The 17445-nt window shown below is 40.9% G+C and overlaps 1 protein-coding gene across 1 annotated transcript in view; it reads left to right on the top strand.

Moving 5' to 3' along the window:
- Positions 1-8468, top strand: part of CASP10 (caspase 10, apoptosis-related cysteine peptidase) — a 42001-nt gene extending 33533 nt beyond the window's left edge. The window contains exon 10 of the mRNA XM_011950008.1: positions 5920-8468. Within this exon, the coding sequence (XP_011805398.1) occupies positions 5920-6073 (154 nt within the window). The 3' untranslated portion in view covers positions 6074-8468. The remainder of the gene's footprint in view (positions 1-5919) is intronic.
- The last annotated feature ends 8977 nt before the right edge of the window (positions 8469-17445 follow it).

Here is a 17445-nt window from a genome sequence, read left to right as displayed (position 1 = left end):
TCTTGGCTATTGTAAATAATGCTGCAGTAAATAGGGAGTGCAGATATCTCTTTGACATATTGATTGCATTTTCTTTGTCTGTATACTTAGTATGGGGATTGCTGGATCATATAGTATTTTTTATTTGTAATTTTATGAGGAACTGGCATACTATTTTCCATAATGACTGTACTAATTTACAATACCACCAACAGTGCATAAGTGTTCCCTTTTCTCCAGATCCTTGCTAACATGCGTTTTCTTTTGTTTCTTTGATAATAGCCATTCTAACTTGAGTGAAGTGGCATCTCACTGTGGGTTTTTTGTTTTGTTTGTTTTTTAGACAACATCTCGCTCTGTCGGGCTGGAGTGCAGTGGTGCAATCTCAGCTCACTACAGCCTCTGCCTCCCAGGTTCAAGCAGTTCTGCCTCAGTCTCCCGAGTAGCTGGGATTACAGGCATGTGCCACCACACCTTTTGTATTTTTAGTAGAGACAGGGTTTTACTACATTGGCCAGGCTGGTCTGGAACTCCTAATCTCAAGTAATCCACCCACCTCAGCCTCCCAAAGTGCTGGTATTACAGGCCTGAGCCACCGCGCCAAGCTGTCACTGTGGTTTTGATTTGCATTTCCGTGATGATTAGTGATGTTGAGAGGTGGAAGCGGGTAAGTAGGAAAACTCCCACCACAACTATAGTGCTAGAGTGAGGCAGGACTGAGACTGGGGTTGAGCCTTCCACAGCGGAAGGAAGTCAGGGGTGGAGGCCAAGTTGGGCTGATTTTCCTGCTGCTGCTAAGAGAAAACCAATTAATGGAAGAAGGTTGGGGGTAGGGTTAAGGATAAGTATTTGTTGAGGCTCTCGTGTATTGGAGGACGAGAGGAATCATGCTGTAGCTAAAATTAAAGCCAATGTCACCAATGCGATTGTATAGAATTGCTTGGACGCTGCTGTGTTAGCATCTGCTTGACCATGTCATCAGCCAATTAGTAGAAAAGATATAATTCCTACGCCCTCTCATCTGATAAAAAGTTGGAAAAGGTTGTTGGCAGTAACTAGAATTAATATTGTGGTGAGGAAAATAAGTAGGTATTTGAAAAACTGATAAATGTTCAGTCTGACTTTATATATCATATTGAGAATTCTATAATTCTCAATCAAGTGATTAATAGTGCTACTAGAATAAACATTATGGAGAAGTAGTCTAGTTTGAAGCTTAATGAGACTTTTAGGGTTTGGATTGTTGTTCAATATCAGTTTGAGATGATGGCTTCTAGGTCTGTACACACGAATGTTGTGGGAATGAGGCTAATGGTGAAAGTGCACGTGATAGCTGTTTTTACTTAGTATCAACATGAGTTCTTTTTGCGAGGGTTGATAAAGTTAATAATAATTGGTAAGGTTAAGGAGATTAGGTTATTATAGTAATGGAAAAATACATGATTATTACTTTTATTTAGAGTTGCACCAATATTTTTGGTTCCTAAGATCAATGGATAACTCTCATCCTCTAAACATTGAGAAAGCCATGTTGTTAGGCATAGGGGCATGAGTTAGCAGTTCTTGTATACTTTCTCGGTAAATAAGAAGTTGCGGACTTCTATTATTAGACCCAAAATCTAACGTTTTGATTAAACTATATTTACAAGGTGTAAGTCCTATAATAATTTTAGGATTTAGAGATAGTAGGAGAATTGGTGAAAGGTGTGTAAATATTAGTATGTTTTCTAGTGTAAAGGAAGGTTTAATGCTGTTAATATAGTATGTTAGTGTTCCTCATTGTGTTGTGACAAGTATATAGAGGGAATAAAGGGCTGTGATTAATATACTAAGTCCTATGAGCATGATAGTAATGTTTGATCAGGAGAATGAAGCCATTGTTACAAGGAGTTCTCCTACTAGATTAATAGTGGTGGGTAGGGCAAGGTTGGTGAGATTTGCTGTGAGTCATCAAAAGGTTATTAGTGGAAGTAATGTTTGACGTCTTCGAGAGAGTAATATGATTCAGCAGTGGATTCGCTTGTAGTTTGAATTTGCTAGGCAGAGTAGTAGGGACGAAGTAAGTCCATGGGTAATTGTGAGGATAATTGCACCGGTAACACTTCACGGGGTTTGAATGAGGATAGCCACAACAAGTGCCATGTGGCTTACGGAGGAATATGCAATAAGTGACTGACTTTAGATCAGTTTGTTGTAGACAGATAGAGCTTGTCACAGTTATGCCTCATAAGGATAATATCAGGAAAGGATAGGCTATATGTTCTGTCAGAGGGCTGAGGATGAGGGTAAGTCGCATTATGCCATAGCCGCCAATTTTAGGAGCACTGCTGCAAGTACTGTTGAGCTGGCAATAGGGGCTTATACGTGGGCTTTGGGAAGTCATAGGTGAAGTTGGTATAGGGGTGTTTTTACTATGAAGGCCATTATTCATGCCAATCATATGAGATTGTTGGATCTGGAGATTGGTAGTTCTTGAGTATTAAATGTTATTATTATCACACTCAGTGAGCCTGGGATATTTTGGGCATAAATAAGTATCATAAGTAGGGGGAGGGATTCCACTAGTGTGTAAAATAAGAAATATGTACCTGCATTGAGGTGTTCTGGTTGGTTACCCCATCAGGTGATGATAATTAAGGTAGGGATAAGTGTAGCTTCAAAGAGAATATAAAATACAATTAGTTCTGTGGCTGTAAATGCTATGATTAGAAAAATTTGCAGGGAAATCAATTTGGAAATACAGTTTTTTCCTTAGGGGTGATTCACTGGAGAGGTGGTACTGGCTTGCTATAGTTATAAGAGATAGTAGTCAGGCTGTTAACATTAGAAGGGGTGATATTAGCGGATCAGAGGAGAAAGTTAATGAGAAGTTGAAGAGATTATCGTTGAATTGGTTAAAGAATAATAGGGCAATGAAGCTGATGATTAGGCTGTGGGTAGCCATATTGATTCAGATTATATAATTTTTAGAGAGTCATGTTATTGGTAGTAGTATAATTCTAGGAATAATTATTTTTAGCATTGAAGTAAATTTAGGTTATGTACATAGCCTAAACCATATGTGTTGGAAATTGAAACTAGTGAAGCAAGGCCTACCGGGGCTTCGCAGGCAGCAAACACTGGTAGAGTAATGGGTATGATATTTGCTAGGGTGGAGTATATATTTAAAGCTATGAGGGTATTTATGATGAATAATGATAATATTATTCCTTCTAGGCATAGGAGGGATGATATTAGGTGGGATTGATAGATTAATACCGCCAGAAGTGATATGATAAATGCTCATATGATACTTATGTAAATAGAGGGCATTTGGTAAGTATGTTCTATCATAATCTAATGAGTCGAAATCATTTATTTTGGCTTAAACTATTTACTTTTTTCTTATACCTGTGGACCATTTGCATGTCTTCTTTTGAGAAATGTCTGTTAGAGTCTTTTGCCCATTTTTAAATGGGGTTATTTGTTTTTTTTGCTGTTGAGTTGTTTAAGTTCCTTATGTATTCTAGATATTAACCCCTTGTGAGGTGTATAGTTTGCAAATATTTTTTCCCATTTTGTAGATTGTCTCTTCATTTTTTTTTTTTTTCTGTGCAAAAGGCTTTTAATTTGATGTAATCTCATTTGTCTGTTTTTGCTTTTGTTGTCTGTGCTTTTGAGGTCTTATTTTAAAACTCCTTGCCCAATCCAATGTCGTGATATGTTTGCCCCATGTTTTCTTGCAGTAGCTTCATAGTTTCAGGTTTTACATTTAAGTCTCATACATTTTGAGTTGGTTTTTGTATGTGGTGAGAGATAAGTGGTCAGTCTCACTTTTTCTGCATGTGGGTATCCACTTTTCCCAGCACTGTTTTTTGAAGAGATTTTCTTTCACCTATTGTGTGTTCTGGGCAGCTTTGTCAAAAATCAGTTGGCTGTAGGTGTGTGAATTTATTTTTGGGCTCTATATTCTGTTCCATTGATCTATGTGTCTGTTTTTGTGCCAATACCATGCTGTTTTGGTAACTCTAGATTTGTAGTATATTTTGAAGTCAGGTGGTGTGATGCCTCTAGCTTTGTTCTTTTTGCTCAGCATTGTTCTCACTATTTGGGTCTTTTGTGGTTCCATATACGTTTTAGGATTTTTTTCCTGTTTATGTGAAGAATGTAATTTTTTTGTTTGTTTTTGTTTTGTTTTGTTGTAGAGATAGGGTCTTGCTATGTTGTCCAGGCTAGACTTGAACTCCTGGGCTCAAGCAATCCTCCCACCTCAGACTCCCGAGTAGCTAGGACTACAGGCATTTGCCACTGCGCTTGGCCTGTCACTGGTATTTTGATAGGGACTGCATTAAATCTGTAGGTCACCTTGGGTAGTATGGTCATTTTAACAAGATTAATTCTTCCAACCCATGAACATGAGATATCTTTCCATTTATTTGTGTCCTCTTCACTTTCTTTCATCAATGTTTTATAGTTTTCAGTGTTTAATATTTAAATTAGTAATATTTTAATTGTTTAATATTTATTTAATAGTTTTATTTGTTCAATTATTATTTAATATTAATATAAATAATATTTAAATTAATAAGAAAAAAATTAGCGAGGTGTGGTGGCGTGCACCTGTAGTCCTAGCTATTAGGGAGTCTGAAGTGGGAGGATTGCTTAAGCCCAGAAGTTTGAGGCTGTAGTGAGCTACAGTTGCATTACTGCACTCTAGCCTGGGCAACAGAGCAAGATCCTGTCTCTAACAAAAAGAGACAATTTCAGGAAGTGATCCCTGCCATGAACAAATCAAAACAGGATAATGATAGCTTCTTGGTGCAGGTAATATTTCAGGTGAGACTAAGTGATAAGAAGAAAACAGACACAGGAAGATTTGGGAATAGAGAGCAGATGCAAAGCAAGATGCAGGGATTGAGAGCAGGTAGGCGCCTGTATCCCTTCCCTGAAAAATAGTGAGGGTAAGGATGAGGGGATGAGGGTAGTCATACTAATACTAAAAATGATGGTCAGCAGAACAGTGTAGCCAGTGTTTTAAGTGCTTGACCCAATATACATCCTTTAATGCTCTTGGCAACCCCTAAGATGGGGACTGTTATGGTTCCTCTTTTAGAGCTGAGAAAACGGAGGCATGGAGCAGTGAGTAACCAGCCTAAGAGCACACAATGAATGAGTTATGGAGCCACAATTTAAAATTGAATCTGTTTTCAGAACCTGTGCTTGCTTCCAGTGATATGTATTGCCCACCCTGAGAACGTTCTGCTAAATGCTATATGTCCTGCAAGTCCAGGCTCAAATGCTACCACTCGCATGAAGCCTTTTCTCTCCCTCCCAACCAGAAGTGCATTCTCCTCTGAACTTGCAGTGGAACCTTGGCCTTTCATTTGGTGTTGACCACATTCTGCCTTGTGTTATGCATATTGTGTATATGCCATCCTTGGTAAATGTTTTATATCTGCATTCTAAGTGTTTAACTTCAGGAATTGTGTCATGTTTATCTTTGTATCTCTCCCAAGGCTACAGACAGAGAGGGCATTGTTGGTATCTGTGGCATCTGCTGCTTATTTGTTGATCTAAGACCTGGTACATGGTACCTGGTGTCTTTTCTAAGACCTGGTGTGTGGTTTCTACCTCCTGATTGAAAAAAGCTTCTTCTCTGGGCCAGGCACAGTGGCTCATGCCTGTAATCCCAGCACTTTGGGAGGCTGAGGTGGGCGGATCACCTGGGTCAGGGGTTTGAGACCAGCCAGGGCAAGCAATATGGTGAAACCCCGTCTTTACTAATTAGCCGAGTGTGGTGGCAGGCACCTGTAATCCCAGCTACTCGGGAGGCTGAGGCATGAGAATCACTTGAATTCAGGAGGTGGAGGCTGCAGTGAGCTAAGATCGTGCCACTGCACTCCAGCCTGGGCGACAGAGTGAGACTCCGTTAAAAAAAAATTGTTTTCTTTTTTGTTGCAGACAGGAAGACATCTTATCCATCCTCACTGCTGTCAATGATGATGTGAGTCGACGAGTGGACAAACAGGGAACAAAGAAACAGATGCCCCAGCCTGCTTTCACACTAAGGAAAAAACTAGTATTCCCTGTGCCTCTGGATGCACTTTCATTATAGCAGAGAGTTTTTGTTGGTTCTTAGACCTCAAACCAATCATTGGCTGTATCCTCCAGCCTCCTGCCCAGCACAGGAATCAGTGGTCTCCACCTGGCATTCGAGAAACAGGAAACACCCTGTTTTCTGACACAGTCAGTTCTGATTTTCTTTTTCTTTTGACAAGTCTAAATGTTAGAAAACACTCTTTTTTTTGGAGACAGTCTCATTCTGTCACCCAGACTGGAGTGCAGGGGGGCAATCCCGGCTCTCTGTAGTCTCGACCTCCCGGGCTCAAGCTATCCTCCCACCTCAGCTTCCCAAGTAGCTGGGACCATAGGTGTGTACCACCATGCCCGGATATTTTTTATTCTTTATTTTTTGTAGAGACGGAGGGATCTCACTTTGTTGCACAGGCTGGTCTCAAACTCCTGGACTCAAGTGATCCTCCCACCTCTGTCCCCAAAATACTGGGATTATAGGCACGAGCCACCACGCCTGGCCAGAAAACTTTCCTTATTGAAGACTTGGATTGTAGCCTTGGTTTTGGATGTGTACCCTGACGAGAGAGTAATTGACCTTAGTTTGTGCAGGTACTTTTTTTTTGAGACAGAGTCGCTCCGTCACCTGGGCTGGAGTGCAGTGGGGGGATCACTGTTCACTGCAGCCTTGACCTCCCAGATTCAAGCGATCCTCCCACCTCAGCCTCCCAAGTAGCTGAGACTATAGGTGTGTGTCCATGCACTGCTAACTTTTGTATTTTAATGTAGAGATGAGGTTTCACTATGTTGTCCAAGCTGGTCTCAAACTCCTGGGCTCAAGTGATCCTCCCACCTCAGCTTCTCAAAGTTCTGGGACTATAGGTGTGAAATACTGTGTCTGACCTGGGGACCAGGGATATTTGAAGATTCCCTGGTGTTCAAAGAACCACGTTCTTAGGTTAGACTGAGCTTAGATTGCCTCTCTAGACAACTACCCCTTAGTTATAATTCTGTGTCCCCTCTGCACGGCCTTGAACATTGGACAATGAGGTTACAGTCCAGCCACCCTCTCTCTAATCTCCCCCTTCCTAAGACTTCTCTTCTGCATATCTAGTGAGGTGAAAATTTGGTCTATGCCAGGCCCATTTCCTGCTTTTGTGTAAGGAAGGTGCTCACATAGGAAGTTTTTATTTGGTTAGAGACAAGTTTCCCTGTAGGAAGATGATGTCTCATTTACACTCAGCTGCTCTGCAAGCAGAAGCTTTATAACCTGATGTCATATTCCATGTTGGACTGGGTGTGGTGGCTCACGCCTGTAATCCCAGCACTTTGGGAGGCTGAGGCAGGCAGATCACTTGAGGTCGGGAGTTCAATACCAGCCTGGCCAATACGGCAAAACCTTTTCACTACTAAAAACACAAAAATTAGCCAGGCGTGGTGGTGGGCACCTGTAATCCCAGCTACTTGGGAGGCTGAGGCAAGAGAATCTCTTGAATCCAGAGGCAGAGGCTGCGGTGAGCCAAGATCACACAACTGTACTCCAACTTGAGCAACAGGGCGAGACCTTGTTTAAAAAAAAAAAAATCAATGTTGGGGTTGGAACCTTTCAGGTACCATTGACACAACACCCAATTCAAATTGACTGAAGCAAAGAAGGGAATTTATTGCCTCTTTCACATGGAAACCCAGGAGTGGATAGCACTGGCTTCAGGCAAAGCTTGAATCAGGACTCAATCTACAGGCCAGCACCTTTCTCTTGGCCGGATGTCCTCAGGGTTGGCAACTGCAGTGTAGACTGCAGTGGACAGTCCCCACCTTGTCACTACTACTACACTTTGCTCCTCTGGCCTGAGGGATGAGGAGAGAGGCTGTGTCAGAGACTGAAGCTGTTCTCAGGGCTCTTCTTGGCAGAGGGGATGTCTGGCTTGCCTGAAGGGAGTGGCTCTGTAAGGATGCCTTGATGGTTTCTTCATTAAGATTTTGAATATTTTTATGTACTTGAGTTTTTTTTTTTTTTTCAATTTCTAGAGGAACTTTTCTTTGTTAATTCCTGGAACTGTATTTTGAACCCTTGAAGGTGAGCCCTCATAGGGAGATCCAAAGTCCTGTGGTTAACGCCTTCATTTATAGACGAGGCAGCTAAGTCCTGGGGATGTGAACAACCTGCTGGCAGTCCTCATTTATAGGATTTTCCTTCAGCCAGGTGAACTGGAATGGCTTGGGGCGTGGAAGGGCATTAGGAGTGTTTCATTTGATATGTGAATGCTCATAAAAAAATCTTAAGGAATGAAGAAAAACAATTCTCAGTGGTGCCTGCATTTATAATTATTTATGTGAAAGTGAAATTTGTGTACAATACATTTGTTATAAGAATATTCACAAGAACACTGTTCTGATGTCTCTGATTGTCACGTGGATTTGAATGTAGCTTGACAGAGGGAATGTCTAATCCATATTGACAGGGCAGGAGCACCATCATCTCATCTCAGACAAACACCGTCACTTTAAGTTCCAGTTCCCTTTCTAGCCTCATGCATTTCAAAGAAATCACTTCCCTTCTAACAGCAAGCAGCCAGAAAGAGAAGAGAGTAAAATACAGATAAGACAGCTCTGGCACAGAGGGAGGTTAGGGGGTGGGGGAAGTCTCTTGGGTAACTGCCAAACTTTGCCCTCATACAATAGGTTCCAGTAAAACAATGGGCCTTAATAAGCACATTCCTTTTCCTTCAGGTACACTAAGATAGGGAAGCTAAAAGCAGACTGGAGGGGGGCAGGGTATACCTACAGCTGCAGAAAGATTGTATGGGAACGGACACACTCTTCCTCCCAGATAAGCACAACAAAGAGATACAAAAGCAATCCAAGCCTCTGATAAACTCTCCCACCCTAAATCCTTAAAAACTCTTAGTCTGTAAGTGAGTGGGCTCTGACCTAACTCGGCCAGAAGCCCCTTTCAAATTTGCTTTCTCTAAAATAAACCTGCCCTTGACTGTCAAGCCACCTTTCATGTTTCTTTCCTCTTTCTTTAATTCTTACACATGTGTCAGGATGATCTCCCAAAACTGTGTTCATAACAGTCAGGGCTAAAAGCTAGTGGTCACAGTCTTTGTCCAGTTGGCAGAACTGACATGTGAAGGCAAGCGAAGGATGGTGAGGTACTGAGGAAAGAGCAAAGGATCTGGAGATCAAAGCCCTGCATTTCCATATTGTCCTGTGATTCCTTTGCTCAGAAACACTAACTAAATCAAGCTAGCTTTTTTCAGCCTTGTCTGTAAAGTAGAGAAAAACATCAGCTGTTGGGAAGACAAAAAAGAATGTGTATGTGTGCATCTATTTAAATCTAACTGTGCTGAGGTGCACATAAAGGCCTTTAGGTGGTAGGGTCTTCTAGTTGTAACTGCAACAGAAATAGCAGGACTTAAGTTCCTTTGTGCGTAATTCCAGCTGACTTTATTAGCAGCAACTTAGCACTAGCAGTACCCCTGACATACTCTGAGTGAGACCTAATTCTTCCCTCACTAGCTCGTGATGTCCACAGCAGAAGAAGGCCAGCTCTTGGCTCTGAGTTCAGTTGAACAAAACGCTGTTGATAAAACTTCCTGTCAGGCCCCTGAGCCCAAGTTAAGCCATCATGTCCCTTGTGACCTGCACATATACATCCAGATGGCCTGAAGTAACTGAAGAATCACAAAAGAAGTGAAAATGGCCTGTTCCTGCCTTAACTGATGACATAACCTTGTGAAATTCCTTCTCCTGGTTCTAACTGGCTCAAGAACTCCCCCATTGAGTACCTTCTGAACCCCACCCCTGCCAGCCAGAGAACAACGCCCTATGACTGTAATCTTCCACTACCTACCCAAATCCTATAAAATGGCCCTGCCCCTATCTCCCTTCGCTGACTCTCTTTTCGGACTCAGCCCGCCTGCACCCAGGTGATTAAAAAGCTTTATTGCTCACACAAAGCCTATTTGGTGGTCTCTTCACACGGACGTGAGTGAGACCTCCTTCATCAGGAATATTTGGGGTTTGATGTTTAAGTTTTGAGCCTCTGGTGTATTTCCTATTTCTCTTTTGCTAGAACTTAGTGCTTGTCTAAGGTTAAATTCTAGAATCAGGAAATATTGTTTTTAGAGGCCTCCAGCAAGTACTTCGGAGGTCCCTGGGCATTTACAGCTGTGAGTCGTGGATCTATCCAGACACCAGAACATAGTCATCCTTGGCTCATTCCTCCTCAGCAGGAGGTGTGCACAGTTGGTAGAGTGTTACCTCCAAGATTTTGTGAAACATTATGCTTGTCTGTATTTGTATGTGCATGTCTGTGTGAATTTTGAGTTCAGGAATAACAAGTGATTTGATCACAGCTATTTGACAGTGGTGATAGTCATTGTATGCCAAGACGTTTATGAAGGGAATAGGTAGATTGAGTGAGGTTCCTATATATTTTGCCTAGTTGTACTCACCTACAAGAGCTGTAATTAAATGTTTCTCTCTTTCCCCTTCTTCCTCTCTCTTTTATTCATTCTTTTTTTTTTTTTTTAACGAAGTCTTGCTCTCTCACCCAGGCTAGAGTGTGGTGGCACGATCTTGGCTCACTGCAAGCTTCGTCTCCTGGGTTCAAGCGATTCTCCTGCCTCAGCCTCCTGAGTAGCTGGGATTACAGGTGTGCACCATCACACCTGGCTAATTTTCATATTTCTAGTAGAAACAGAGTTTTGTCATGTTGGCCAGGCTGGTCTCAAACTCCTAACCTCAAGTGATCTGCCCGCTTTGGCCTCCCAACGGAATGAGTCATCGTGTTTGGCCTCATTCATTCTTTCTTTCATAGAAGTTTGGATACTGCCAAGCAAAATTAAAGACATGAAAAATCAATTGTTATTACAAATGTTACAATTATTTAACTACTGGTGTTTATTTTTATTAGAGCCATAGCACCTACTGGCCTCTGCTTCAGGGATTCACAATGGTGGTGGGCAGGTTGGATATCACAGGGCTTACCCCTAGCAATGCATTCTATTCCGCCTATGCCCAGGCAGTGTTAAACATATAATCATACAGTACACTGTGGTACCGACCCATCAGAACAGACACTGACTGGTACAACACAATGGTGAATGTTGCTGAATAGCAACCCTTAATCAATAATGATCAAATCTCCATGGAGGTAAACTAAACTAGAAGTTTACCTCAAACAGGTAATTTTTATGCCATACATGATTCACAGAACCTTACAGATCTGATGCTTTCTGAGTGATCTGGTCAACTTGTTCTCAACCTGGAATTCTTGGGCCCTTAGGTGTTTGTAAATTTGTTCTCAGAGCCTCTGAGCTCTCCACCTTCATTTTTAAGTGCTTTAATTCTTTTTTGGTGATAATCTTTAAAACTTCACAGATGTGTGTCCTGGCTCTTCCGGGCGACTGCTTCATCTTTGAGTACTGCCACACAATGACTGCTCATGTTCTGGGGCCTGCCTACAGAAAGGGATGAACTTTACCTTGGAACTTTTAATGTAGTGTGGATGTGCATCTGTAGCTAGAGGTCTTCAGGTGCCAGTGGTTAATCTGTTTGAAGCTTGCTTTATTCCAACCTCTCATTCCGTAACAGACTCCTCCTCCACTGTCCCTCACCTCTGCTGAACCCTTCTAGCAGAGGGAACTCACCACAAGTGGGGACATGGATTTGGGAGCTTGAAAGGACCCCAGTGACCCTGCATTCCAGCCCTTAGAGTGCTAAGTGACTTACTGAAGCCTCGAAGCCATTCCTGGAGGATTTGCAATTCTTTGTATCTCTGGATTTGCCACCCTGTCCCTCCAAGTCACCTGGTTTCACTTTTGGACAGCTTTAATTGTTCTCTTCTCTGTTCTCTGTTTCTGCCTCCTTAGAAGCTATTTAAAACCACTCGTTTTCATTCTAAACTCCGGAGCCACACCAAACAAGTGTAACTGTCCCCTGGTGAGATTTGCATTGTATGTGACAAATCATTTAACTTTTTTCTGGTAGGGTTTCAGTTTTGTCGGAAGTCTGCAGTTTGCTCTTAAGGATGTGATAAGAATGTAGCAACACATTTGTATCTTTGAATTTTGAGTAGGAACCAAATTTTTAAATTTAGTTTAGTTTAGTTTAGTTTTGTTTGAGACAGAGCCTCACTGTGTCACCCAGGCTGGAGTGCAGTGATACCATCTTGGCTAACTGCAACCTCTACCTCCTGTGCTCAAGTGATCCTCCCCCCAGAACCTCCTGAGTAGCAGCTGGGGCTACAGGCAGGTGTTTTTTAAAAATGGAATTCTTAACCCTTTAAAAAAAAACTAGAGGAAATTCTGTGTTTAAAGATTTACTTATTTGGCAATGCAAACAACTGTTTATTTCCTAACATAACTTTTGCAAATCTGAATTTTTATAAAAAGATTCTTAAATTAAAACTTTTAAATTGTACTAAGTTTTACTTTTTAAGTAATTTTGAGTAGGTAATATTTTTATAAAGACATTTGTATGGTTCGAAGATAAGAAGATATATTAAAGGTGTTCAAGAAGAGTTTTGCCCCCAATTCTGTCCACTGTATACCCAGTCCTCCCCACTTCTACAGGCATATTTCAGGTAGGTATTTCTTGAAAGAAAGAACTTATGCTGTGAAACTTACATGTCTACTTAGGTCTCATTTTAAGTGATTCTGTAAAATGCCTGGGAGATACTGGTGAAATTCTAGAATGGAAATAACTGTGAGATTTTGAGCTGAGTACTTGTAAATAGTAGAAATAGACTTAACTAATAAATAAAGGAATTTTATTTTATAACTTTTTTTTCTGATCATGCAGTCATGTATGTTCATTATGGAATATTTGGGAAATACAAAAACACACAAAGAAAAAAGGATATTTATTTATAATTCCATTTTGCTATATATTTTCCCATTATTCACTCTGCGTTTGTCACAAGTTTTCCCCACGCTGTTTCAATGAGTGTATCCTCCATGTCCACCCAATAATGCATCCAATAAACTTTGTCATTACTACCATCTGTACTTTCACTCACAGTTCAATTCCAAGCATGTCCCTCTCTGACAACCACCTCGCATCATTCCATCTTGCTTCTTCTGGGACCTTCCCTTCAAGGATCTTCAGTGCCACCGGGGCTTCCAGTTAGGTTGACTGACCCTATCTTTTGTCTTCCCGATATCAGCACCACCCCTCACTCACTCTTCACTCAGCTTGGAGTCCACATGTCTTTGTTAAAGTCTCCTGTATGCACCAGCACCCTTGCCTTTCCCTCAGTTCCACTGAGGTGGCAGAATCCCAACTCAGGCTAATCACATAAATCCGTGTCCTCCAAATTTGTACTGGAATTCCAGGATGTGGCTGGGGTGAAAACCTTCCATGTTGCAGACAGGTCTTGTTTCAAACCAATGACCACAAACCTCCAATGGGCTTTCAGGAGTTTCGGCAATGCTGTGACATTTCCCTGGTTATATCACCCTTTTGCACTCTCGGTCTGTTTTACTGATCATAGAATTCTCTATGATCTCAACCTAAAGGGTTAGAGATATTTCTTGTGACGCCCCACCTTTTCCCTTGATAACCCACTATAGGAACTGTCATTTGTGAATTTAAGAAGAAACACTTGCTTCTTGACTTTTAAAACACCAAAAACAACATTAAAAAGTTGAAGGATGAGCCTGGGGTGCGGTGGCTCATGCCTGTAATCCCAGAACTTTGGGAGACTGAGGCGGGCGGATCACTTGAGGTCAGGAGTTCAAGACCAGCCTGGCCAACTTGGTGATACCTGTCTCTACTAAAAAAAATTAGCTGGGCATGGTGGCACGCACCTGTGATCTTAGCTACATGGGAGGCTGGGGCATGAGAATTACTTGACTCTGGGAGGTGGAGGTTGCAATGAGCCAAGATCATGCCACTGCACTCCAGCCTGGGTGACAGAGCGAGACTTTGTCTCAAAACAAAAACAAAAACAAAACCTGAGGGATGAGCCACAAACTGGGAAATGATATCTGCCATGTTGTATAACTGATAAAGGAGATGTACATACATATACTATATATATAATCTTCTACAAATCCATAACATATTAAACAATCCAATCTAGATGGGTAAACATATAAACTAGTTCAAAGATGAGCAAAAAATATGAAGCAGTAATTAAAAGGAAATACCAGTGGGCAATAAACATATGAAAACATAATCATTCTCTTGGGTCATCAGAGAATTTGAAAAATACAGCCACAGTGAGATAGCATTTTATGTCCATCATATTATCAATATTTAAAACTCTGTCAGTACTAAGTATGGGTGAAGATACAGAGTGAAGGAAACTCTGTCACATAGATCTAGGAAATGTAAATTGACACAATCATTTTAGAAAGCTATTTGCAATATTTATAAATGTTGGAAATTTGCACACAGTAAAATCTAGCAAATCTATTTTTGGATCTATGTCCCAAAATAAACTTAAAAACATTGTTTTGTAGAGACAGGGTCTTGTTATGTTGTGCAGGAAGGTCTCGAACTCCTGGCCTCAAGCAATCTTCCTGTCTCAGCCTCCCAAAGTATTGAAATTATAGGCATGAGCCACCACACCTGGCCCCAAAAGAAATCTTGCACATGTACCAGGAGATAAGGAGGAGTTAGTTTTCTGAGCAACACTGTGAGAGCACAAATAAATAAAATAAAAAGAAGCAACACATACAATCTATAGATTCATCAGGAGCATAGATAAATTGTGGTATAGTCGTATAAAGGAATACTATCAAGTAGTGAAACAAAATTAGCTAGAATTATTAGGTTGAACCATATGAAATTGCCGTTCTTACAGATCAGAAACAACCTAATATTGGCATTTCATACAGTTTAAATATATGTATCAGTAACATAATGATGAGCAAATAATATATATAATATGATTTATAGAATGTTAAAACACTTAAGAGTCTTTTATGTTGCTTATAAATTCGTATGTATATTGTACAAATATATAGATGCATGGGGGTGATGAGGAGTTTAGAGTAGTAGTTGTCTGGGATGGGCTTGGGGCTTGGGGAGAGAGGGAGAAACATGCCAATGGGGAGGAATTACAGGGGCTTCAAATGCATCAGTCATGTTTTATATCTTCAACGGAGTGCTGGATGTGGGGGGTATTCTCTTTTTTTCTTTAATCCTTTCTGCATCTCAGTGCTGATTAACGGAATTTAGCCACCAGATTGGGCGATTTTTTGGCTTGTTGAATACTTGGCCAGGTTTGCAGGGAAGCTTTGCCCTCTTGGGCAGAGTATGTTTTTCCAATGTGCCCGTCTGTGTTTTTGGTGGTGATTTCTGTGGCTATAATTAATATAATCAGTGTTGCCAAAGCAAGGATAAGGGGTATTGACTCACTTTTTATTGCCCTGAGCCATCCCTGTTGCAAAATAATGATCTGGATATATTCTCCAGAACAGGAAGCAAGCTGCAGATGGGAAACATGGGAAACTCCCTTAAGACACTTCTTTTTTTTTTGAGACGGAGTCTGGCTCTGTCACCTAGGCTGGAGTGCAGTGGCACGATCTCAGCTCACTGCAACCTCCGCCTTCTGGGTTCATGCCATTCTCCTGCCTCAGCCTCCCAAGTAGCTGGGACTACAGGCACCCGCCACCACACCGGGCTAATTTTTTGTATCTTTAGTAGAGATGGGGTTTCACTGTGTTAGCCAGGATGGTCTCCATCTCCTGACCTCATGATCTGCCTGCTTAGGCCTTCCAAAGTGCTGGGATTACAGGCGTGAGCCACCGAACCCAGCGAAAAGATAATTTTTTAAAAAAGGTATTAGGATAATCGGGTCCTCCCACAAGAAAGTAAAGTTAGAAGCCCACCTCAGACCATGCATACCAGCACAAAAATGCCGAATGGCTTAAAGATATAAACGTTAAAACAAGACTAGAAAGGCATTAAAAGAACATATAGAAAATACAGCACCAGCAAAAATTTCCCTACACAAGATGTAAAAGCCAGAAGTCATAAAGGACAAGGCTGATAAATTAGAATAGATAAAAATGTAAAACTTTTGTATAATATAAGACACAAAGAATGCATTTAAAGACATACAATGAAGGTTAGGAAGATGAAGATGTTTTGGAGATGTGTGGTGGTTACACATCAGTATTAATGTACTTAATGTTACTGAACTGTACACTTAAGTGATGAAAATGGTAACTTTTATGTTATGTATATTTTATCACATAAAAAAAGACATGAAATGAATCAGGGGAAAACATTTGCTACATAACTAAGAACGAAGGCCTTTAATAAAATCTGTAAAACTACACATACCTTTAGGAATGAATCAACAAAGAATTTCTATGAATTATAAAAAAGTGACAATCCAACTAAAAAATGAATAAGGGATATGAGCAAGTGTTGGACAGAAGAAATAAAAATAGACAACAGTTATGAAAAAATGTTCAATCTCCTTAGTAACCGCACAAAACAAACTAAAACAATGAGACACTACCCCTAAGATTAATACATGTTAAAGAAAAATGATTGGTGAGGGTATGGGGAAGTGGGCACTTTCACCTACTTTTGGAAATATAAATTGGTGCAACCTTATAGGGAGAGCAATTTCACAACATTTTTCAAAGACTTAAATGCACAACCCTATGGCAGAGCAATTTATTCCTCTTCCAGGAGTTCTTTTCTTTCAAAAACAGTCATGTGGATGAAAAACACATGTTCATTACTGTACAGTGTATAATAGTAGAACACTGGAAACTGTAATACTTTCCTTTCAATAGGGGAATGGTTAAATAAATTTTGCAAGCTATCTGATAGATACTAAGCATGAACTAAAAGTTAGGGTCCAGTTAGAGATGGAAACCACACCAGTAATTTGAAAGGGAAAATGTAATAGGAAGAATTATTAACTAGTGAAAGGAGGCTAACTGCTAAAGGTACAAGAGCACTCAAGCTGTCTGCAGTCAGCAAGCCCCGGCTGGTGAGCAGGAAGCTGCTCGCTGGGAGGCTGCCAAAGTTCCCTGAAGGTGAGCACCACTGGGTGTTGTTCTACGAGCTGCTGGCAGTCAGGGCGTTAAGAGCAGGAAGAAAAGCACCAGAACCCGGAAGAGAAACCCAGTTCTCTGCTAGGCCTTGCACCGTCCCTCTGGTGCCCTCTACTGACAAAGCCTAAAATTGTGCCAGCTGGCAAAGGAGATCTTTTTGTGGGATGTAGCTTGGTGTCACCAAACAGAACAGGGTGGACTTGGAGCTCAGATGCAACACAATGATTGATACTGGCACAGTATACTTACCCCGCTTTTGTAAACAAAATGGTATATGTGATGTCTTTCTTTCCTCTACGTATGTAAAACAATATTTGTTCCTACTTATTATGTATTTATGTCTTTTTTTTTTTTTTTTTTTTTTGAGGCGGAGTCTCGCTCT

This window comes from Colobus angolensis, unplaced genomic scaffold (genome assembly GCF_000951035.1).
Source record: "Colobus angolensis palliatus isolate OR3802 unplaced genomic scaffold, Cang.pa_1.0 Scaffold30, whole genome shotgun sequence".
In the NCBI taxonomy this organism is placed as follows: Eukaryota; Metazoa; Chordata; class Mammalia; order Primates; family Cercopithecidae; genus Colobus; species Colobus angolensis.
The sequence above is the reverse complement of the archived record's forward strand: the minus strand, read 5'-3'. Positions and strand labels throughout refer to the sequence as shown.